Source organism: Triturus cristatus, chromosome 4_1, assembly GCF_964204655.1.
Source record: "Triturus cristatus chromosome 4_1, aTriCri1.1, whole genome shotgun sequence".
Lineage (NCBI taxonomy): Eukaryota > Metazoa > Chordata > Amphibia > Caudata > Salamandridae > Triturus > Triturus cristatus.
This window is the reverse complement of record NC_140585.1, coordinates 365,119,600-365,144,905: the sequence shown is the minus strand read 5'-3', so window position 1 is coordinate 365,144,905 and position 25,306 is coordinate 365,119,600. Positions and strand designations below refer to the sequence as shown.

The following is a 25,306-nucleotide window of genomic DNA, read 5'->3' as shown; positions in this document are numbered from 1 at the left end:
GCCAGCGTGGGAGTACGAAGGAGATCAGGTGAGGGAGCAACGCCGGGACACCACCGCCTTTCTCCGAGGCACAGCAGAAAATGCCTCGGAGAAACGCCACGTCCTTTTCGGATTAGGGGGCGTGTTTTGCTGTTGTCTCCTCCCTGAGACTTCTCGCAAAAAACACGCCCCCCGATCCGAAAAGGACGGGGCTTCAACGGAGTGACTGGACCTCTTCTCCAGTGGCTGGCCAGCATTTAAGAGGCCAGCCAATGGAGAACAGGAGAGAAGAGGGGCGGGTGCAAGCCCCTCTTCTCAAAGTCATTAAATCTCGGAGCGAGACTGCGCAAGCGCAGCCTTCGCAGCCGAGACCTAAAAACCAGCGCATATGCAGTTTAGACCAAATAACTGCATTAGTCCGAAATCACTTACCTCCTGCATACGCCCTATTTTTTTTATCTTTGACACCAGGACAATTCTTATTAAACTTACCTCCTGTCTTGGTAGCCAATTTTAAATCACGTTGAATTTCACCAACCAGAACTTGCCTTTAATTCCCGAGAGGACGCTCATTTTGTGCTCTGACCCCCTCCCTCTGGAATGCTCTTCCGCTCTCTATCAGAAACACTCATAACCATCTTCTGTTTATGAAATGTCCAAGACTTGGCTTTTCTCACTCAATTTCTGCCCCTCTGTTCTTGGGGTGCTGTCAGCTGCAGTTGTGTGCTTCTAGGCCTAGTGCTGGGAAGCCCCATTGTTGGGGCAGCCATGCGCTCTATAAACCTTGTAACATAACATGAAGTCTAGCAGGGGTCTCATCATAGGCCAATGCAAGTGACTGAGGATGTGCGTGAGACATCCCCTTATGACAATGAATTGAACAGTGTGCCCCTCGTGCTATCTGTAACCTGCACGTTGTCATGCTCTGCCCCATTGTAACTCCTATAGGGCAGTCCATGCCACGACATGTAGTCAGCATCCCCCAATACTGAGGTCAATATCCTGATATGCCACCGAAATCTCGCCCTAGGCCAGTCACTGTCATGATATATGCTCCACACTCACTCATAGGGTGGGCAATGTCCTAATGTGCCCTGCACAACCACCCCATAGGAGGGGCAATGCTAATATGTTCCTCAGACATCCATCCTACAGGACAGTCAATGCCACGTTGTATCTTTGGTGCTGTCTGTGACCAGCTATTGTCATGATGAGCCTGAGGGTTCCTCATATAGGCCATTCAGTGCCATGGAGGGTTCTCAGCACTTCCCTGTGGGGCGGTCAATGGCCTGGTGTGTCTCAGATGTTTCCCCCACAAGCTAGTCATGGCCACTATGTACTCAGGCACCCCTATAGCAAACCCTTGCCATGATGTGCTCCAGGGGTCCCTGTATGGGCCAGTCTCTGCCTTTAAGATTTCCAGTGCTTCCCTGTGGGGCAGTCAATGGCCGATGTGTCCTTGATGTTCCACCATAAAGCAGCCAATTCCACAATGTGGGGTAGGGAGACATTTTAAAATGATAAGGTGGTGATTGTCAAGGATAGTGGCATCAGAGTAGGTGATCAGGGAACAGTTGCCTGGCAAAAGGTATTGCCATCTTAGCAACAGCGATCATGAAAAGACGCTAAGTGACAACCTCAAATTTGAATTTAGAAAGCTACCTCCAAGAATTTAGACTTGTTTCCTTTACATTTCGAAGTCCGTTTGCTCCCCCTCACAAGAAGTGCAGGCTTCACGCAGGCAAAGAATGATGTGTGTACAGGAGCAGTCTGAATGTGTAGAGCACAGAAACCATCACACATTACTGCTGCCGAACGTTTGACGGTGACATGCCTCAAATCATACCATAAATATTGAACACAATGCATTACACTGCCCTCGGTCCATGCGGACTGTCGTGGGACTTAGCTCTCATTCCTGTAATGCAGATAAATTATGCACGACTCTACTCGCTGAGGAGCGGTGCCAAAGAGACTGTCTGTGCAAAGCAGATGCAGCAACTCCATCAACTCACTGGAGACGCGTAACACCGACGACTCTGGACGGGCAGATCTCCTCAGAGCTCTCAGATTCCTGCTGCAATCAGCTTACTCCAAATATTCCTCTGCCTCGTGGACCCACAGCGGTAGGGTGTCTCTCTGGCAGTGTAGGACTATGCCATGGTCCAACCATGTGCCATTGACATGCTGGGCAAAGAGAGGAGAACTGGCAACCGTGCAGCGCACACAATGATGTGTCCCTTCGAGGCCTAAAAATGTACGTTAGCAACACTCCCTTCTGCCAATACACTCAGGCCCCCTTCAAGGTAAGTTGGACAAGTCAAATTAATGCCATGATTTCATATTTGGTTTGTCGCACAGTATATATGATATTACTGCAAATTAAACACGTGATTTTATTCTGTCGCTTGACTAATGCTCATTCGGGCTCCAGAGCTAGCTTCTGTTCTTTCACAAAGCGCATTAATGTGCAACCTGTGGAGAAATGCGCTCCCTGAATGCAGAGCAAAGCGCCTCGAGGCTCCCATATGCCCTCTGTGGCATCTAGGGATGACATCATGGAACCTCAGCCTTCAGCATGCGCGTGCCTAGCTTGTTGCTAGGCACGTGTGGGGTGGGCGTGTCTCAGAATGTAGTAGTTGAATTGGTGGCAGTTGTAGAGCTGACTGGAGGGGAGGCAGTTTGTGACAAGCTGGTTGGGATGTATAGCTGACTTAAATAAACCCTTAAAGAAGAAACTCACCTGAGTGCGGCGTCCTCAATTCCACACCCTCATTTGCAATTAGAGCACATATACCACTTTCATAAGAATAGTGACTTCTCGCGCAGCAGGACGCCGCAATAATAGTGACTGTTGATGTGCTGAAGAGGGAAAACAGCGCACCGCCTCTCGGCCACTGCTGCGCTTCTGGTTCAGTCAACCGTTGGATGGGAGCGAATTTGCTTCCGACATCAGTAATTCCCCACTGATTGGTTGGTTAAATTTGGCTGATCTGGTTAAACACCTAGGTGTTGAGTTACATTTTTGGGAGTTCCCTTCCTTCCTCTTTTTTCTGTGTCAGTCCCTCTTGAAGGTAGGTGCTCCGTTCTCAAGAATGACTTGCCCCGCCATGGAGCAATGGAAGCGCAGCAGACAAAATACTATCTAGGCTGTTGCTTTATCTAAGACACACAGGGGAGTAGATGGGTTTGGGGTTCCTTGATTAACCATCTTTTCTTTTGTTTTCAGTGGATATCATGCAATGTAAGCCATGACAGTACGAGAACGAGCTTAATCCAGTTCAAATCAATACATTTGGTTGAGCAAATTCATTTTTGAACCTTCCCTGTGTTTACTAAACTAAGCATAAAGCAGTTAGATTCCATGTAGCATCCCACCAAGCACACAAAAGGTGATGGGAGGAATGCTTGCGATACGTCTAATCACTTGCTCGTGGTAGCATTCCAAGACCGGTTTCGCCCAGAGTGGCTTGTGTTCCGGTTCAAGGAGGACCTGACCTGCCACTTCGGGCTGAGCAATACCTACTGGAGCAGCGTCAAGACTTATTTGCAAACGGCTGGGTCCAACCTGAGGTGGTATGGGGGGCAAAATAACGATGTGTTGGAATGCTACCTAGAAGAATTGCCAGTGGATAGACAAAGTGCAGGCATTCCTCTCATCACCTTTTGTGTGTTTGATGTTCCACCCTAAGTGGACAGGGATATGCCCAGATGAGGGTCGCGTGCTCACTGTGCCTCTGGAATAAAGCAACACCCGACTTCCAAGCTCCAATTAAGGCAACCCTGTCTTGGGTTCCTTGTGCTTCGGTTCAAGAAGGCCCTGGCCTGTTCAGGAAGGACCCTGGCCCGGCACGTCGTGCTGGACTGTTCCTACTGGGGCAGGGGCTGGAATGATCTGCTTACGGCTGGGTCCAAACTGAGCTGGCAAAGGAACGATGGGATGGAATGCTACCCTGAGCAATTGCTTGTGATTATACAAACTGCAAGCTTTCTTCCCATTGGCTTTTGAGTGTCTGATGTATAGAACCCCACACCTTGAGTAACTCAACCGCCCAGCGTCAATCTCCCTTCCGATGTAGATGGGGCACATTGGGAAGAGCCGGGCACTGGCACATGAATATAATCCCACATTGCTCCGTTTGCAAATCTCTTATTTAAGGTGCAAAGGTCGCAGTTACCTACTACAGGAATGATCACGAGCAGATAGAAAACAGTAATGTGAGTAGTAACTATGCGCTATTTTATGCTACAGTATCATTGTGAGCACAAGTGGACCTTGAAATTCCCGTCTAACCCCTCTTTATGCCAGGATCTGATTTATTACACTCCCCACAACTGTCCCCTGTTTACTTTTGGCGGGTCAAATCTGTAGAAATGTTCTGGAGGAAAAATGAAGGTTATAATATGAAATTCAGTGCGGAATTACCAAATTCCGAATACCTCATTTTCTGAAGGAAAACTTGGTATTAGAGGCATTTAACACACCGAGTAGGTATCTTTCCCCTGGCATTAGTGTATACAGGGGGCTGAAATGAACTCTGCCTCTCCTGCCCCCTCATGAGCAGGTCCTGTGTGTGCTGGGGCTGCCGCCTGCTCTCATTGGACAGCTCCACTGCCCTTACTTTGCACTATAGTTACTTGACTGATCTGCTTTTGCTGGATACCAGGCACATAAAGATTCGCACTCTAGCAATAAATCTTCATGGACGCAGACGAGCAGACAAATATGACTTTAAGAGATGTCGAACATTAGCCGTAATTTAGTTGGAGGCATAAACTTCACACTGCACTTTGTCTCTCAACACTGAAACTCATACGACAGTCTAAAGTTTTCTTGGTTGGCAGCATCTTGAAATACATTATAAGATCTCTACAGAAACTGATATGAGCTTTTAAAATATGGCGCTTTGTTGTTAGGGTTTAGCAATCTCTCAACCTTTGGCTGCAATACACTGTTGCTTCCTCAGAAGAGTGGCCGTAAGGGTTATTGTTAAAAAAAGGAACAAGCTCTGTGCATTTCCTAATTTTTTTTTATGGAATAAATTATATATTCAGTGTGATTAGAGGCTGAAGTAATGGAGATCAGACGGAGGTAACTGGAGTTGACGTTTTGGAATGGGTAACAACTGTGCTTAATTTGTGCCGGTGGATCCAAGGGGTATCACCAGCACTCTTTTTTGGGGGCTAGGACTTACTTTTCACCCTCAGACTTTGACTGAGCGAAAGATAGGAAAACCATGACTAAAGAGGACATCAGGTATTAAAAAGGGCCTACATGAGTGTGATGAAGAGACAGGGCGTGTAGGGTGGCGGAATAAAAGAGGCAGGAGGTGGAATGCAGACGAGGCAGCCTTGGTGTTTAGCTATTCTCTGACACATTTCAAGTGGAAGGCAGGCGTATTCTACTTTGTTACTGTAAGTACAACACTAACGCCATTAGCTGAATTTCCCATCATGCTCATCTGCAGCAGTGGCACTATCTCTTAGACTGCCTTGTCACTTGGCTGTGCATTTGTTCTCACCACGAGCATGTAAGGTGGTACCTCAAAGCATTCTGCCAGTGGAGTAGAAGAACGAGGACATCATTTATGAGGAACTGGTTTAGGGCAGAACCACAAGTCTGCTTGCGGCTAGTCCTTTCCCCCTGCTCTGGTGCACAGTTTGCTGCCTAGTGCCAACGTAGGCACCCTTGCACCACTGTGCACCTTCCTGCACAAAAACAATCCCGAGAGGCGTTTTCGAGGAGAAATAAAAATATCTATCCTAGTTACGCCTGCTCTGGGGAGGCGTAAGGTTTTGGCGCTGCCCCAGGTTTACGTGATTAAGTAAATCTGGGACAGGGTCAAAATCTATGGGTGCTGCAAGAGAAAAACCCGCGCAAGGGCCATGGAACGCCTCCTTGATGCAGAGTAAGGCAAGGCAGCGACTTGCGCTGCTGTGTCTAACTCCACATCTATGAGGCCATGCAAAGCCACGCAGAGTAGCTTTGCGTGGCCTCATAGATATGATTGGGAAGCTTGCACTGCCGGAACGTCCCAAAAAGTGACACTCGGGCGGTGCAAGCCTCTCATAAATAAGCCCCATAGTTTCTACGAAGTACACCACAGATCTGTGCTATGAGCAATTGAGGTGGTGGTGGGTAGTGGAGAGGGAATAGAGCGTTTCCTCCTGCTCCCTCCAGTAAATAATGAGTTACAAAGAGATGCATTAACAAATGGCAAAGGCAGTTAAATACAAATTTAGAAAAACAACCTTAAGATCAACAAAATATAAATTAAAAAACAGCATGCATGCCAAACTATAAATGAAACCCCTAGATTCTATGTTAAACTTCATTAAACTACTGTTAGCAAAACATGTGACTCATTAATTAATGTAACTGTTGAAATGAATAGATCTAAAACTCCCCTGCTCACGTCTCCTGAGCTCAGTACATACAGCCCCACTGCTTTAACTGGTCTCAGATCTTTCCCAGGGGTTTGAGGGATCTGACTGGTAGGTCCATCCTCTAAGGCTGAATTGAGCACCCCCACCATGTCATGAATCTCCTTGATCGACCAGCATGGTCCCTCGATTTCCATGAATCTGTAGAAATGTGGCGGACCATGGGAATGGATAAAAGGGATTCTGCTGAGGGCCATTCAGAAACTGTCAGGCCTGTCGCCTGGGTATTAAGTTCACTAGAGGCTGGGGAACCGGACTTAAGGCAGGACCCTCCCTGCTTGCAAACAGGTGAATGTGCATTCGGCTAGAAATCCCTTCCGAAATATCGATAAGTGCTCATTTTAATAACCAAAACATCTGACTACAAATTAGTTTGTGATATGTAATATGACATACAATAGTTTGTCATGAGCAGAATGGCATGCAATGTATCAAATAAAACATAAACCATGTTTGTTCATTTTGATCAGACAGAGGATCTATTAGGAACAGCCACGTAGAAGTTGAAGACCATTGTACTTGCCCTTCACAATGAGTACTGGAGCAAGGAGGTTCCAAAGGTATTTCTCTCTCACTCCAGTAAACCAAAATTCACTTAATAATTCACGTTTCCTCCCCATACATGAACTTCTTCTGAATCTCTTGACCACCAGCCCGCGTTTCCCTTTATCATCCTACTAATCACGTGCACCGAGTGCAGTCCTGCCCAAGGTAGCATGCAATTAACAGAGCAATTCTAGTTACAGATAACAAGCAGTCAAATGTGTGTTAATACTGCTGGCGAGCTAAAACATGTACAACATATTACATTAAGACAGTAATGATTTATGAGCGGCTTCTGAGAAAATCAAACATCTGTGCTAAACTTAAAGAAGTTAATATCTACGAAAGCGAGGCTAATTCTTTATAAAATGGGGTGAAATCTATTTTAACTGCATTACAGGGTAGCCAGTTTTACTTGGTACTCTCTGTATCAACAGATTTCACCTTTGCAAAGTGGCAGACACTGCAAGGGTGAAAACCAAAAGATATATTTTTGAAAGTGACTTTGTAAGTCACAAACATCTTTTTGACCCACATTTTTAACACCACAATTGTCAATTGCTTTTAAATCGCACAGAAATGGGGCAGAAACAGCATTTCACCAGGGTCAGACTGGGACAAGAAATGTGTACGGACTCCAAATTAAAAGTTGCCCCAGTCAGCAAGCCAGATCCATAAACACAAAAAAGTGGCCCACATTTGCACATCAGGCTAGATTTGAACTCGTAAAGACACACTGTATGAGTATTTTTCAAGGTATGGGAGATTGAATGCATTTCTGTTTGCTGCAGGCAATGGGCAATGTTTGCAGTAATATCAGAGAAATCAACAGTAAAAAACCAGCCCAGCAGACCATTAAACAGGCCGACAAACTGCACATAAACCGGTCCGCACACTGATCTGTAAGACTAGCCCTTCGGGCACTGCCTGACTGCCATATTGACCGGCCGGACCGAGCATTTCACCTTTCTTGAGATTTGCAAGGAAATGGCTAGCGCTTGGCAATTGGCTAGCATTATCGCAGCAGAAGCTTCCCGCGAGAGGCAGCCGCCACTATATGGATGACAGCTGCGGGCGTTGCAGAGGGCAGACAGTAATCCCCTGGCCAGCTGCATGATTCCTACAATGTGTGACTGCTTTGCCATTGCTACCCCAGTCCATAAACTGTCACCTGGCTGCTATACCTGCAAATGTGAATATAGACATAGAGGTGTGCGGAGCCCTTCAGCCCGCCACCTCGGTCGGCATTTGCCGCTGGTTCAAAGATTCTCAGAAGGAAGTGTGCCTCATAAATATTGATGGAATTGGATTTCTGCAAATCTTTGCGACCAACCTCTATGCAATGCGCAAGTGTAATTTACACCTGCCAGGAATACACAAAAATGATTCCTGGCAGGCACAAATGGTTTTACTACTGTGTATTTCTGTGTATTTCTCCGCCACAAAATAAGAGACATTTGCAGTGGTAAATATCAAGTGTGTGGAACAAGGTATGAACAGTCTTGTAATTTTGTGAATGTTCATAAACATGTATATTTGTGGGTATTTTCTCCACTAACGCAAAAAGAGGCGAGAGGTAATCATTCACTAACCATTCTCCCTCTTTTCAATATCACACAACTAAAAACAGTAACCCTCTATTCGTAGCATGCTTCATCGTCAAACTGCTATTACACTCCCTGTGTTGCCATGAACAGGGGTGGACAAAATCCATTTTTGGGGTACAGATAGTATATGGCAGGATCCATTGTTTGTAGCAATGTATGGTTTAAACTGCCTTAGTGATACCCAATCAATTCTGATTCTATGTAGATGGTCTCTGGTCTTTATCACCCGGGTATATCTCAAATTGATGCCATCTACATGTTTTGGCCAAACATCTTATGCCAAAAAAACAGTGTTAAATAATACACCATGCAAATACCTTACTGTTCGTATGAGTGTTTTGATGAGAGGAGTTTTTCTCCAGTCGTCTGGTTAGTAACTCCTAACTCGGGGTCTGAGCGGGAGTGGTGCCCTGTAGTCACACATTCATCAAGAGCCTGGCTCTGCTCCATTATCTGCTCCAGACCCTTGATTGTTTGCTTTTGTAATGAGAAGGCTGACAGACGACATTGACAGTGACTAGGGAACAGGGATCTTATAGTCCTGATGAAGGTCATCAACCCTTACTGGTGTAAGATGTTTGGCCAAAACAGGTAGATGGCATCAATTTGAGAGATGGGAGGGTGATAAATCTCTGAGACCATCTACATAGTTTTTTTATCCTGTCTGGGAAACCCACAATAAAAGGTTCCGAATAAATTCATTATCACTAAGGCAGTTTTCACCATACATTACTTGAAACAATTGATACCGCCACATATTATCTGTACCCCCCAAAATTATTTTGCTTCACCCCTGGTGAATGCAACACCGGGAGTGTAGTAGCAGCCCGATGATGAAGCATGCCACGAATAGTGGGTGAGGGCATTCTTATCCCGCAATAAGGGATTCCTGGGAGGTTATTTATTTTTTAGTTCCCTTTCATCAACCTTTAGGTGTGTGATATTTTTGGATATTCACATACTGACATCAGACCCTCTCCCACACTGGAATGACTGGATTGACTCCACCCAAGATCTGAAATAACTTCTCTTCCAGGATGGGAAGAGGAATGGACCATCCTTATATTTGGTGTAGATGTAGGGGAAAAATCTCCAGTAAGAAAAATGTTTCTCTACAGGGGAAAAAAGAAGAAAAAGATATGTGATTTTTCTAAATCGGCTGTCTTTCCCACTGTGAGGAACTGTACGAAAAGGCAGCCTAATAAAAGCCAAATGAAAGGTCCAGTAGTGCACTTGGAAACCTGTGCCAGGTGTGATTTTTCCAGGAATGCAATTTTGTCTATTTTTATTGGGAAAAAGTGTAAACACATTTTTAGGCTGTGTCCTAGACGTCTGTCCATACCTTTACATGATTATGTACATGTACTGTACCATGAAAATGTTTCAACGCACATTCTGTTAGACACACATTCTAATGAATGTGCTCAAACAGGAAAATTGTGCTGGTGGACTCATTCAAACAGCATTTCTAGAGCACAGTACTTTCACCCCTGAGGTTATCTGTGTGCTGTTGTGCGAGGACTCCATCTTACCAGCTCCCCAAGTGACAGGTCTTGAGCAAAAAAAGGCAAAACAGAGGGCAGAAAAACAAGCAGAATAGACTAAACGGAGGGCAGAAAGACGTGCAGAAAAAGGCAAAACAGAGGGCAGAAAATTGAGTAGAAAAGGGCAAAACAAAGGGCAGAAAAACTAGCAGAAACGCTGAAAAGGAGGGCAGAAAAATTAGCAGAAAGGGTAAAACAGAGGGCAGAAAAAGGAGCAGGAAAGGCAGAGCAGAGCAGAAAAAGGGCAAAACAGAGGGCAGAAAAACGAGCAGAAAAGGCAAAACAGAGGGCAGAAAGACGAGCAGAAAAGGCAAAACAGAGGGCAGAAAGACGAGCAGAAAAGGCAAAACAGGGCAGAAAACTGAGTAGAAGAAGGCAAAACAAAGGGCCGAAAAATTTGCAGTATCGGTGAAAAGGAGGGCAGAAAAATTAGCAGAAAAAGAAAAAAAAAAGGGCAGAAAAAGGAGCAGGAACAGCAAAGCAGAGCAGAAAAGGGCAAAACAGAGGGCAGAAAACAAGCAGAAAAGGCAAAAGAGGACAGAAAAACGAACAGGAAAGGCACAACAGAGCATAAGAGGGCAAAACCAGGGCAGAATAACAAGCGGGAAAAGCACAACGGAGGGCAGAGAAATTAGAAGTGAACAGATGGGGGCGTGGCCACGACGCCGACCAAGATGGCCGCCTGACGCGGGACCTCCGACGCAACGGAGCTTCTCAATCATCCCGTTTTTCCTCCGGAGAGCCCTTTCTCACCGCAGACACAAGATTTACACGTCGGAATGCAGCGCGCTTCTGGTGAGCGCTTTTTGACGCATTTTTAGGGCCGGGGTGCCCCTTTTTTCGCCGCAGTCGCTCTCTCCTCAGAGAGCGGCCGCCATTTTGTCTGTGGCGTGATGTCCGTTTTTCTGCCGGCTTGACTGCATCTGCTCTACATTGCCCTTTTTGGAGTTTCACACCTCCTGACTGCGGTATCATCCATTCTGGGCGCTGCCATGCCACATGGATATCTTCTAGCCTGTGCTGCTCCACATGGATGGAATGAGGTAGTTCCTGATAAATGACTTTTTCTTTGTGATGTTCCTGTCTTCCTTTTTTGATTGCACTCACTGCCTCTGACGGAGGACGTCTTTGACCTGGTTGGTTTCTGACCCTGCACTCTTCATTTTTGCCTAGTTGGGCACTGGCTTGTCTCTGCTCGCTCTGGAACATTTCCTTACTCACTCCACAAGCTCTCCTTGGATTATTACTCCACCTCTATGCGACTGAATCCCTTCATCTTTCCTCACAGTCGCCCTCTTGTTTACTGCTTGTTTACTGCTTGTCAACTCCTGACTGGCTTCTATGGGCAAACTACGTAATCCAAAGTTTGTCTTTACCCCTTCGGGGAACTCTCCTGTGGTAACCTCTTCACCTCATTTACCGACGGACTCTCCTACCAAGGTAGCACCAATGGCGGGAGTAACCCTCCCTCGCTCCTCCTCAACACAGCCTCCTTCAAACAAATCTTCACCTCCATCTGCTTCATCTTCTAAACGCCTTAAGCAGGATGCCTCTTCATCAGAGAAGCCATCATCCCCTATTTCCATGGAGATGCTTTTTGAGGAAATTCGTGCCCTTCGGCCTTTTGTTGAGGAGACTAATAGTAAAATGCAGTTTCTTGAGGAGAAATGGTCATCTATCGACAACAGAGTTACAGTTGTGGAGCAACAGATTTCAGACCTTCACTCTACATCTCAGAGAGTCTCCTCCTTAGAAAAATCTGTTCTGGCGCTTCAGCAGCACACGGAGGAGTTGGAGAATAGGAATAGGAGGAACAACCTCCGTATTTATGGTTTGCCGGAAGCTTTAGAAGGGGACGACCCTGTGCTCTTTTTCTCCTCCTTTCTCCCGAAGCTTTTGGACATGCCATCCACCACCTCCCTTAATATTCAGAGAGCGCATATACTTGGTCCTCGTTCATCCACCTCAACCAGGCCAAGGGGTGTCATTATCCTCTTTCTCAAATTCACAGATCTTCTCTCTGTCCTTTCAGCGTCCAGAGCCAAGCGTCAGATCTCCTGGTTGGGTCAGAGAGTATACCTTTCCCAAGATGTTTCAAATGCCACTGCCTCCCGTCGGAAGGAATTTTTGTCCCTGCGAGCTCCGCTGAGGTCCCTTGGTGCTAGATTTGGTTTATTTCACCCATGCACTTTCAAAGTTACGTTACAGAATCAGACTTGGACCTTTCAGGATCCTGCTGAACTCAAAAATTTCATTCATACCCGTTCTAATTCTGCCATGGAGACCTCCTCCTCTTCTTGTGGCTGATTGTTTAACTGTTTTGCATCTTTTGATTACTTGATATGTCTAACTTTTGCTTCCCTTACAGGTCATCCATTTCTGTTCCTGCCTCTGTCTCCGTTTATTAATTCTTCGTATTAGGTTATAATATGTTTTTCTTACTCACATGTTTTTAACCTTAGACTCCCTCATATCTTTTCTAAGTTTTGTGTCCAGTTTTGTTCCTCAACACTTGCATTCTCATCCTTGGTTCGTCATAGTATGTCTTCATGTTCTCAAATGTTACTCTTTCTTTATTCATTTATCTAGATGGACCGTCTCCCCCTCATCCTGGCTCTTCGGTTATGTTCCTTTTGTTCCGGTGCGATCCGGCCTGGTCTCCCGTTCGGGGGATCTGTCTCGTTGAGTGTCGCCACTTCCCCGTTGTCCTATTTCGTACTCCCCTCAGGTATGTTCTCCTCAGTCGTCCCTTTGGGATATGTGCTGTCTCTCCTTGTACTTATTTTCCTTTCCCTTCTCCTTTATCCTTTTCTCTTCCCTGTACTGGTTGATCAATTCCGATGTCCCTTTGTTTCCATTTACCTCTTTTCCTCTCTTCTTAACCTATTTCATCGGTATTTCTGAAAGTTTTCTCTTTTTCGACTTGTCTTTTGCGTATGCCTCTTCTTCTTTATTTCTTCTGTCCTACTTGATTCTACGTTATTTGTTAATTCAAAGTTATTACATGGAATGTAAAAGGTTTTATTAACCCTATCAAGCGGCAGAGAGTTCTGTCCCATTTGGCCTCCTACAACCCAGATATTGCTCTCTTGCAAGAAACCCACCTTAATGATGTTGAATCCCTGAAGTTAAAAAGAAGTTGGGTAGGTACAGTCTTATTTTCACCCTCTGACAGCAAAAAGAATGGAGTTGCTATCCTCTGTCACAAGAGGCTTAAATGTACGGTTCTGTCCCAGGAGACGGACTCTGAAGGTCGTTGGGTGCTGGCTAAATTATTGATAAACTCGATTCCTTTGACTGTGTTTAATGTTTATGGGCCTGTACAAGCAGACTGTTCTTTTTGGCCTTTGATTACAGAGAAATGTATTCAATATAAAGATGTTTCATTTGTTTTTGGAGGTGATTGCAACCAGATTGTTGACCCGTTCCTTGACCGCAAATCCACAGTCCGTTTTACACCACACAAACCCCACAAACAATTTCTTAATACTATCTCACAATCACATCTTATTGACTCTTGGCGTCTTTCACACCCGGACACGTTGGACTATTCCTTTTTCTCTCCTCCTCATTCATCTTTCTCTCGTCTTGACTATATTTTCCTCTCTAATTCTTTGTCTCAGAATGTTCTGTCTTCTTCTATTGAACCTATTGTCATCTCGGACCACGCTCCCATCGTGACAGTTTTTGATCTTCTCCCACCACAGCCTAAACCTTCCCGTTGGCGCTTTAACAGTGCACTCCTCACTGATCCCAATTTTTCTTCTTCTTTTCGCTCTTTCGTTGAGGAATTTTTCTCTCTCAATTCAGACCCTAGTACTTCTCTTCACACTCTGTGGGACTCTTTTAAAGCCCCCGCGAGGGGTTTCATTATTGACTTCGTCTCTCGGAAGAAGAAACAGTTTATTCAAAAGCGGAAATCCTCCCTGGCTCATATTAAAACTCTAGAACACCAGTTTTACACCTCTTCTGATAAAATTATGTCACCGGATCTCCTGCGAGCTAAACTAGAGTTCAACAAATTAACTACAGATAATGCTTCTTCGATTCTCCTTCGCAGTAGTGCACGGTATTACGGAGGTCGCAATAAATCTGGTAAGCTCTTGGCCAATTATCTCAAATCCCGTAAGGAACGCACTCTTATAGACTCAATATATTCCCCTGCTGGCACTCTTCTCCACAAAGACAAAGAAATCCTTGAGCAATTTCAATTGTTCTATCAGAATCTCTACACCCCAGAGTGTCCTCCCACTCCTTCCCTTATTCAGAGTTATTTTGAGAAGCTCCCTGTACCATCTAACTCTCACCTGAATTTTCCGGATCTTGATCTCGATCTCTCTCTTCAGGAACTCTCCACTGCCTTGTCGGCCCTTACTAAAGGGAAGACCCCTGGCCCTGATGGCTTTCCTGTGGAATTTTATTTGCATTTCTCAGACATCCTACTACCTAAACTTTTAGCCCTCTTTCAATCATTTTCCTCTTCTGGCAAGGCTGAAGGCACCTTTCAAGATGCCTCCATCTGTTTGATCCCCAAAGAAGGCCGCGACCACCAGTTTTGTAAAAATTACCGACCGATTTCGTTAGTCAATGTAGACTACAAAATCTTTGCCAAATTACTTGCAATGCGCTTAGACCCCCTTATGCCTCATCTCATTGGCAAAGAGCAATGCGGATTCGTTAAGGGCAGGCTTACTTCGGACAACTCTCGCCTTCTTCTTAACGTTCTAAATAAAGCCCCCTCACTTTCAACCCCTCTTGCTGCTATCTCTGTCGACGCAGAGAAGGCCTTTGACAGGGTTGACTGGTCTTTTTTGTTCGCTTCATTGCGTTGGCATGGTTTTGGTCCCAAATTTATATCCCTTGTCTCTCTCCTATATTCTGCCCCCAAGGCCTCGGTGCTTGTGAATGGACAACTCTCTCCCTCTTTTACTCTTCAGAGAGGTGTTCGCCAAGGTTGCCCTCTTTCCCCGCTTCTTTTTGTTTTATCTCTCGAGCCCTTTTTATCCTCCATTCGCAATAACACTTCCATTTCTGGTTTCCCGTATGGCTCTCATCAATTGAAACTTTCTGCCTATGCGGATGACATCTTGCTATTTATTTCTGACCCTGAATCTTCCGTCCCCCCCTTATTATCCGAGTTTCACTCCTTTTCTTTGGTTTCCGGTTATAAGATCAACTCGGACAAAACCGAAATACTCCCTCTCACCTCATCCTGTCTTCCCCATCTTTTCTCTGCTACTGGTTTTGCATGGAGTAGCTCCAAGATTAAATACCTTGGTATTCTGTTTTCTAACTCCATCTCATCCTCGGTTAAATTGAATCTCTCGGCAGTTATTTCCAGGATTGATCAGTCACTCTCAGCCTGGAATCCCTTATTTTTATCCTGGTGGGGTCGCTTGGACTCAATCAAAATGATGATCGCCCCTATTTTAATTTACACCCTCTCTATGCTACCGGTTCACATCCCCGCATCTTACTTTAAAAAAATCGATTCTCTTCTTTCTCGCTTTCTCTGGAAAGGTAAGAAATCCAGAATTTCCATTGCCTCCCTTCGTAAGCCTAAATCCAATGGTGGGGTTAACTTCCCTGATTCCCGTCTTTATCATAGATCCTTCTCTTTACGTCAGGCCTCGAGATGGATCTCATCTACTCTCTCTCCTTTCACCCCCCTCTGGCTCCTCATTGAGCAGTCTTTACTACTACCCTTCTCTTTTGCCGAGGTGATGCGATTCTCTTCCAGGAATCCTTTTTCTCTTTGCCCCCTATTCAAACATACCTCTTCTCTTTTAAACCCTCTGGTTCTTCCCTCCGAGGTCACACGTACATCCTTCTTAAACTCCACTATTTGGTATAATTCTCTTATCCTTTTAAGAAATAGACCTATTTTCTGGAAAGCATGGAGGGTAAAGGGCATAATATGGGTCAACCAACTTTTTGACGGTGTATCCCCTTGCTCTTTTCCCCAATTTCAACTTTTATTTCGATGCCCTCGCTCCTTTTTGCGGAAATTCACAACCCTCATGGCAACTATTCTTGATTGTTTCTACTCTCTTCCCTCCTCATCATCATCCTCGTCGTCTCCTTCTCCTCTTCTTAATATTCTTGCTACGCTCCCTAAAGCATCTCTCATCTATAAATCTCTTGTATCTTCTAGTCCCAATCGTGTCAAATCTAAAGTGGAGCTCGCTTGGGAAACTGATTTTTCTTGTAATTGGTCAACTACTCTTTGGGATAAGCTGTGGTCCAGAACTCTAAAAATCTCCCGCTCTGCTTCTCTTACTCAATCCTTATTTTATTTGTATCACAGGCTTTACCTTTCTCCTCTTTCTTTATCCCGTTTTTCTCCCTCCTCCGACTCTAAATGTTGGACTTGTTCCTCTTCTGATGCTGACCTTTTCCACATGCTTTTTCTTTGCCCTGTTGTCTCTACCTTTTGGGGGAAAGTGTGGTCATGCCTCTCCCGTATCTTCCCTCTCCCTTCCTCTTTTACACACTCATTTCTCTTCTTGGGTAGCCTCTCTGATTCCTTGAATCTCCCTGATCATCTACACGGTCTCTTTGACCTCACGCTTGCGCTTGCCTTCCAACATATTTCCTCCAACTGGAAATCTTTAGCTTCCATCTCCTTGCAAGGTTGGTGGAATTCATTATGCCACTTTCATAGATTGGACGTTTCCTTTGCCTCCTCTTGTAAACCTGCTCGCAATGTTGATTTTTTCTGGTTGCCTCTCACCACATATTTGGACTGCTTGGCTCTAAAGAAACCTATATGTCTCAATGCAGAAAATTTTAAACCTCCTTGAACGTCTCGAACTCTCTCCTTTCCTATTCACTATATGTTTTGTTTAATATTCTTACTTGTTTTATTATGGTAATTGTGCATCGCTGACTTTTTACGACTTTTACAATTTGGATATGTGTCGTATTTTTTAGATATTGTATGGTTATTTTATTATCTTTATATCCCCCTTTCCCTCTCCCCTCCCCCCCTCCCTTCCTCCCCTCCCTTTATCCCCCTCAACGTTTAAAATCCTCCTAAAATGCTTTGTGGTTTCTAATACTGATATTAGCAGTGTTAAGCTTCTCAATGGTTTTTGTATTGCAATCTGTGCTGATGTCTCTTTCTTGTCATCAATTTTTTAATAAAGCTTTCAAACATAAAAAAGAAGTGAACAGATGACAGAAAAACTAGCAGAACAAGGCATAAAAAGGCAAAAAAAGAGGAAAGAAAAAATGAGCAGAAAGGCAAAACAGAGCAAGAAGCGAGCAGAGGAGGCACAAACAGAGGGAAGCAGGTAAACAGGCAGCAGAGGGCAGTGGACTGAGGGCAAGCAGGACAGGAGTACTGTCGCAGAATGAGCTGGCGTGAGGACCTGCCTCGGATAAATGAGTGCACATTTTCTGAGTGTGGATTGGAGGGTATAGAGATCAGACTGCATTCTTTTACCCAATAGTGTGCCCGCAACAACATCTGACTAAATCACGGTCCGCACAGAACAAAATGAATGAACACCCACAATTTGTTCCTGAATTTGCCCAACAACCTGCTTACAGAGTCCTTTGAGAGGTGGAGGCATTTTCCAGATGCGGTATATACCTGCGATTTCCCCACATATCAGAATTTATCAGGGCTCTCATAATTGGTGCCTATTTCAGGAGGTGAAAAACGCCTGCACATATTATGCAACCTTACCCAGATTATGTTGTGCGTTCTTATACTCTTATCCTCCAAATGGACTGATTAGCAAAGACTCTACTAGACGGCAAAAAACTAAAGGTGGCTGCACAATGTGTGTGGCTCACCAGGTGCACAATGAATGCTTTCAAGCGTGTGCTTCTGCAAGTTCCAGTGCAATCTCTTTACATATCAGTTGTGAGCTCTAGTACAAAACACTGTGCAGACAAGGAGTCACTATGCGCTTTGGGCAATTGTTGATTGAATTGGTGCTCATGAGTCCGATGCACTTCGGACATGACCTAAAAATGAATTCCTATTTTCTTTCTCTAATATTTAGTTGGACACAATTTGGTTTGTTTCCAAAGGGAAGTCCTTATATGTATAAACTACTCCAGCATAATTTACACCTACACGTGTGCGTAGGCAACTCTTGTTAGAGTATTTACATAAATCCCATTTAAATCCTACATCTCCGCTGCAAATGCACGTGTGTGGCATTCATCAACATAGAAGTCTTACCTATTGTCCCAGTCTATCTATCCCAGGACCAGGTCACAAAACGATAGGTAAAAGTCCGACGCCGCGGCCTCATAAAATGATGTACACTATTTTTGTGTATTTCTGAGTTTTCGTACAAACAAACATTCCCAAGAATTGTGGGTGTTCAACTCTTGAACATTATCTTTCTCTACTCTCTTCTATGACATACACTGAGTTTAATAAGACTACATAAGCGGTGCCCATGCACAGCTGTAAATCTTTTGCACAGCAACGTGTGAATGTATATATTTGTGGATTACCCAAATGAAACCAAGGAAAAACACAGCTTCCACGAGCACATCTGATTCGTCTTTGGAAAAACCTTCGAGAATCTGGGACACGGTGTTGATGATCAATTGATATGTGCACGATTGTAACTTCTGCTTAATGCACAAGGTTAATATCTGGAATCCCTTCACTGATGTGTCTGTCCTTGAAGCCCGTGTGCATCTTCTATTTCCATGCAGAGCGGAGAGTGAGGTCATCATGAGCACGCGGCATCTCTGGCAGGGTGCTCGGCGCTCAGTCAGGGGCACTCATCTGCTTTGGTCTCTGTTTGTTCGAAGGGTTAGTGCACCTGCTCCAGCTTTTAAAGCATGGGCACTGCAGGGGTTTCATTCACACCAGGTAGGTCTAGTGATACATGACAATAAAACGGTATGCTTCCTCTATGATTATGTTTTAAATCAATATCTCCACAACAAAAGAGAAATCTGTTGATAGTGTCCCATGCAGAAGGCTAGTAAACAAGCTGAGCAGCTTGGGATGGGTGGCACAGGTCGCTGCCGGGCAGCAAGGGGTCATGTCCATTGCAGTTACTTGCCCCCTTTAGTATCCCCTTAAGTTAAGGAACTGGGACATTTCTGGCTCGAATTTCGGTCACAGCAGCATTGGCCACGGAAAGCAGGAGAAATCATGTGGCGATAAGGGAGGGAGGAGGCTGCACTGGCAAAGGGTCGCAGGGCGTATCGCCCCCGCCCCCCACGTGTGGGTATATCTAATACTGGTTGGTGTTGGTGGCAAGTTTGTGGGGCACGAGGTTACCTGCCTAACCAGGTTTAGCGGGGGGACGAGAGTCCTGGCTTCCCTTCACAGCCTCGGGTATTTCCATCTCCTGTGCCTAAAACCCTAATGCCTGGTCGCACAGCAGGCGGTGCCCCAGCAGGAGAAGGGCCGAGCAAGCTGCTGCCAGAGAGCAGGACAGAGTGGCACCGGGTAAGCCAGGTAAAGGGTCATGGTCACAGCCATGCAGCACCAGAGGGGCAAAGTCAGCAAGATCTACTCGAAGACGACTGCGTCCGACCATGAGCGCCAGTAACAGTTGCGCTTTAGAAATCACCTACATAGACATAGACATGAGCAAACCAGGATCCGGGCTGCGCCCACACTGCGGTCTGTGGCGAGCCCTCCTGGTGCCTCTTTTGCAGGGCGACTGATGGTCATATGCTGTATGTAAACTGTGTTTCTAGTCTTATAACCTAAGCCAGGTGGGGTATTTCGTAAATGTTTGATGCCTTCTAGGACGGACACTATGGAAAGGTGCAAAGGATGTTTACTGTGGTATTACGGGAAAATGTGGTACACATACTGGACATTATGGGATATTGCAATATGTTTAACTTGAGACATTCTGCACATGTGATTTTATGTGTTACTGGGGCATGACACTGAAACTTGCATGAGTTGCCTCTGTGTTCCTGAAAAGTTCAGGGAGCCATAACTTGGCCATTATGGAAGATTGCAATGTGAACATCTTGAGACAATCCGAAAACATGTATCTGAGGCGATTAAAGTACTCTAGAAACGTGCAATGACCGCATATAGTGCATGGAAGACACGGGTAACGTGCAGTAACAATGGTGGCACTAATGAAACTGATTAATGTGGGGGGACAGGAGCATTGTGGAAACTGTGAAGGGCATGCCACGGTTGTATGGTAACAGCTGGGCAACATCTGATGAGGTATATCAAGGAACCTGGGCAATAAGGTTCAGATATGGGTTAGAGACATGGGGTGGTTTTTCATGGCATTGGTCGCAATAAGTATTGTGATTTGATGTAGGGGTGTGCAGAGATGTCCAAATACTTGCAACATCCTGTATTTCATAAACTGTGGGAAGCTGCACATGGTGTGCTTGCTTCATGAGGTTTAAAACACCGAGAGGCATCATCGGAGGCCCTGTGCAGCCGTGGAAATCTGTCCCTCAAAGGTAACTCCCTGTGTAGAGTTACCAAGGATTGCAGGCGGGACAATGGTTAATGCCCCCATGGAAATTACAAAAACACTCGTAATCAAGACCTTTGTGTGAAACTCAACCAAACCTAGTGGGGAACTAGACCCACTCACTACAAGTGGAAAATTAAGACCAACAGCATGTGGCGCTGTGGGAAAGGTAGACATGAAGACCACGGGTTCCTAAAAAAGAAACCCTACAAGCAAGCTTCCTCGGGTATCATCCCGAGAATTTGGAACGCCTTGCGCAAATTCAGACTGAATTCTTCAATAGCAGACTTCAAGAAGGAAGTTAAAGTACTTCTTATGAACACATTTTTGTTTTTGTCCAAGATTCTAGGGTCTCCTCGCTTCAGATTGTTCATAGCTCGTCAATTACACTCATGGCTATTGCTGTCCTCTATATTATTGTTTAATCTATTGATCCTGACATTGTTTTGTACCATTGTAAAGTGTTCTGATACGCGCAAGGGTCATGTTCGCACAATTAAAAACTTTCTAAATTAAATAAAATAATCATGGTTACGCGACATAACCAAAAGGATGTGACGTTGGACAATCTCTCTGCATCGCTTCCCACCCATCTGCCAATGCGAAGAGTCACATCAAAAAGTAAACATGAACTCCATTGATGATTATGTTATTCAGAATACTCCAGGAGCGCTCAGAGATCCTTTTGGTTCTGGTCAACTTTTGCAAACAAGCATTGACAAAAACAATAGGTCTCGCCTTTTGGCTTTGCCATTGCAGACTTGGTAATGTTTTGTATTGACAAAGTTCAGCATCAGCAAAAAGAACAACTCATTTTTACAATACTGACCAGCGTTTGCACAAACAAACATGATGTGCAAGAGAAAATACCTCATCATGCATGCACACATAGGTGTCGTGAAGTAACGGCAGCCTAGCGTAATGACGTGTACTCATGCATGCATTGCCACACATGTATATGTTGTGATGCTGCTGTCATTGTTTTTTTTTAATATACATTTCAAAGATGACAGAGCCCAAACTTGGAGTGGTAAATAAGAAACAATTGTTAAAATGTGCACAAAAGAGCCTTGTCGGAAAGGATCAGCCCTACAGAAAATTGCAGCTACCAGTATCTCCAAAATAGGAAAAAAATAAAAAGGATGTGGTGAAGACAGGACAGGGAGCAACTGTGGAGGACTGTAGGGAGGAGGGAAAAGTAAACACGGTCGAGCACTGAGAGCAGCGGGGAATTAAGTGGGAGGAGCAACAGAGGTGGTGGGGGACTTAAAAAAAGATATTAGCTGAATGTGACAGGGAAGCAACATAAGAGATGGTGGGAACAATACTTAAAACACAAGGGCTGAGATGTGACGGGGAAAGCAGAACATGGGATAATAAAACACATCTTTCAGGGAGTGCTGAAAGCAAAAGAAAAGAATAGTTCCTTGAATGTGAACAGTGGATGGATAGATGGCGTTCAGTCAAAAGGTCTGTAAATAAGCCATGCAGCAGGGGAGGGACAAACACAAGAAGAGGAATGAATAAGAATAAGAAGCAAGCAAATGAAATTGACAGGAAAGCCAAAAAACAAAAGGAGGTGCCTCACCCAAAGCCCACTGTCAGTTTTCATATTGTCCACAACAGATCTGTTGACATCAAATAGCTAAAGCGGTAGGTAGACTATACCTAAAAACAGCGCTGTTTCAAGATGTCCTACAAAATGGCCATTGCCATCTGCTTGATTTGTCATGTAGTCTGTAAGTATAATGCAAAATCATTTGCAAAACTGTCCATTGGAAAGGACACAAAACTCGAAATATTATTGTTAGAAAAGGAGCCATGACTCATATATTACAATTAGTTATTCTAGATGATGCCAAGGCTTATTTGCATACGTTTGACCCCCTTTTTGTAATGGAACAGACAAGCAAAAAACAATGGAATAGAATGCTTCAATGAGTAATTCTCAACAATTAAGAATGACTGAATAATTTTCTTACATGATTATTCACCATGTCATTCATGTATGCATTGCACTTAATACCTGTACATTTTTCCAATGTGTTCTTTCATTTATCTTTTTAGTTACTGGTGATTTTAGAACGTTTAATCTGATAAGGACTGAGGAACTAAACAAACCCCTGGTGAGGCCTCATCATGTGTATGGCTGGTTTTGGGCGCCTCATCTCGAGACAAATAAAGACAGATTGGAAATGGTCCATAGAAGGCGTGGCAGAATGATGCACGCTTTAGAGGGAAAGGCGGCTAAAATGTAAACATGTGCAGACTGGGGGTAAAGGCGCAGGATTTGAAGAAGATATTCCCAATCCCAACGGGAATGGACAGTTTAAGAAACAAACATCCTTTAAGCGAGAGTAGTCTGTGGGTTAGTGAAACTGACATGAAACCTAACTAGGAAGGCTGCAGTGCACTGAATGGATTGAGCATCGTGCCCGCAGAATGAGTGCAGGCGAAAATGAAAAACAGAATAAAATAAAAGGTATGGATCAGGTATACTGGAGCAACAGTACCGAGTGCGCGAGGGTAAAAGTGGAGACCCGCAAGGTGTGATGTGGAGTGCAGCCCGGGTGATGGGCAGAGGGGTGAGGCCGTGTCCACCATGAATGTCTGTGGCTATAATTAGAAACTGTTAGTCACGCCGGCTACGGACTGACTCCCCCCACAATGGGCTCTCGCTTGCCACACTCAGCCGCGGCACTGTCCACTCCACTGCGCATCCCTTGGTACCAGAGATCACACCCTTCATCACATGTCCTCGCTATGGGACAGAAGTGGAAAGGAGGCCAATCCGTGGAATGTAACTCGTCTCGCAGGTTCTTTCATTGCTATGCCTCACAATCAATATCGAAAGTCACAAACGTACTCACGTCTGCAAATAAACCATAAAGCATACATTAACAAAGACACATTCCCCTATCTGGACTTAACAAATAAAAGAAGCGCACTCTGCGATTGGTTTTCGAATCATCAGGAGCACCACTATTTCAGCGCAGCCCAACGTATAGAATAAATATTTCCGCCCAAATATTTTCTTGAACGCTGAGACTGCTAAATAAAAGGATTTTTTTTCGTTTCTGACAGCACGTGACATTCTAAAACAGTAACCCTGGTGGTAAAGCGCAGCACAAGAATGTCAGATGCCACAATAAATACATTGCAGGATGTACACCTGCCGCCCCCTGCAAAGAACCGCTTGAACCTGACAGAGACAATAAGGGAGCAGAGCAGGGCCAAGCCCTCCGCCCCGGCCCCAGGTAGCGGCCTGGCAATGGGAGGCTGGTTTGGGAACTTCCTGTCAGCGCCCTCTCCCCGGTTAGCCGCATCTCTCTTCCTGGTACTGTGCACATGCCCCTCGCATTTCAATGCAGTGCCATGAGGCTCCCTGGTGCTGGACGGTCCCCGCTTCGAGGCGCTTTGCAGCAGCGGGCAGTGCCCCGCAGAGGCCAGGCCTCGGCTCTGCCCCCCGGACAGCAGCGCACCCACCTCCTTCAGCTGCTCCAGCTCGTGCTTCAGGCTGTCATACTCGGCCTCCAGCTCGTCATACTGCTGCTTCAGGGCCAGCTTCTCCTCCAGCACCACCAGCCCGTACTCGGCCGCCTGGATCTTCTCCTGGGTGGTTTCCGTCAGCTCCCGGCTCAGCCGCTCGATCTCCGCCTGGTAGTGCTCGGCCGTCTGCGGGATCTCCTCCGCGGCCATGGCCCCCCTCGGGTGGATGGAGAGATGAGAGGATGGGTGGGTGACGGGCGGGTGCCTTCCCAGCTTGGATGCTGCCTCGCGCCCCCTCGCAGTGAACGGAAGATGCCGGCACAGACAGACGCGGCGCGGAAACGGGGTGGGGTGGGGTTAAAGAGGGGGCCGGTAGCCTGCCATTGCCTCCCGGTCTCCCTTCGCGGCTTGGCGGCTCAGGGCATCACTCGGCAGGGCTGGGAGGGTCCCTTCATCCCCGGCTCATTCAAAGGCAGGAGGAATTCGCCATCTCCGTCTCCAGGGCAGCGTCACTGCAGTGTGTGCAGCCTCCACCTGCTCTCCCCCTGCTGCAGCCTGGGCGATGCTGCAGTCTGCCAGAGGACGGACAACCACAACATCCCTCCCGTCAGGAAGGCGCATGCTTCAGCCCCGGTCCCAAACAAAACGCACGCTGGCGGCGGGGAGCGGCGAGGCAGCCCTCACGGGGACACTAAAAAACTCGAACCACTTGGGGTTTCATAATGGTGCAGTGCAAAACACGAGCGGGACACATCCCTGCCCCTCTCCCCTCGCTGCTCAGCAGCGCATCCTCCAGCCCTCTCGCTAAAATACGCTGCTTCCCAGAAAGTAGAAGATGTCTGGTCCTGATGATACAGTTTAGAAAATACACCACGAATGCAATAATCCAAAAACTTCTAAACGAAAAAAGAGCATTTGGCTAGCACAGTCTTTCCTCCTAGGGATGCACACCTTCCTGGTAAAAATAAAGGCAGCATCTTCAGACTCGAGGCACAGCTGTTCATCAGAATGGCTTTGCAATTGGAGGCTTGTTGTGAGTTTCTGTGCATAGCCAGAAATACAACAACCTTTTTAAAAACTCAGATGAGTAATTCGTTTTTTCAATAACACCTACTAACACATTTTGCAGTGACATAGCGGAGTAAGCATCAGTTGTAGACTATTATCCAACGCAATGGTATCTAACTTATTGATCTCAGAAAGATGAAGGTCTGAGACGGATGTTTGAGAAACACTCTTCCACTACTCATACTGACAC

At 45.6% G+C, this 25,306-nt stretch overlaps 1 protein-coding gene across 6 annotated transcripts in view; it reads right to left on the bottom strand.

Annotated features, from left to right (window-relative positions):
• Positions 1–24,688, bottom strand: part of BICD1 (BICD cargo adaptor 1) — a 726,242-nt gene extending 701,554 nt beyond the window's left edge. For all 6 annotated transcript variants that reach the window (XM_085652393.1, XM_085652395.1, XM_085652396.1 and 3 more), the window contains exon 1: positions 24,046–24,688. In XM_085652393.1, coding sequence (XP_085508519.1) covers positions 24,046–24,258 — 213 coding nt within the window. In that variant the 5' untranslated portion in view covers positions 24,259–24,688. The remainder of the gene's footprint in view (positions 1–24,045) is intronic.
• Between the last annotated feature and the right edge of the window lie 618 nt (positions 24,689–25,306).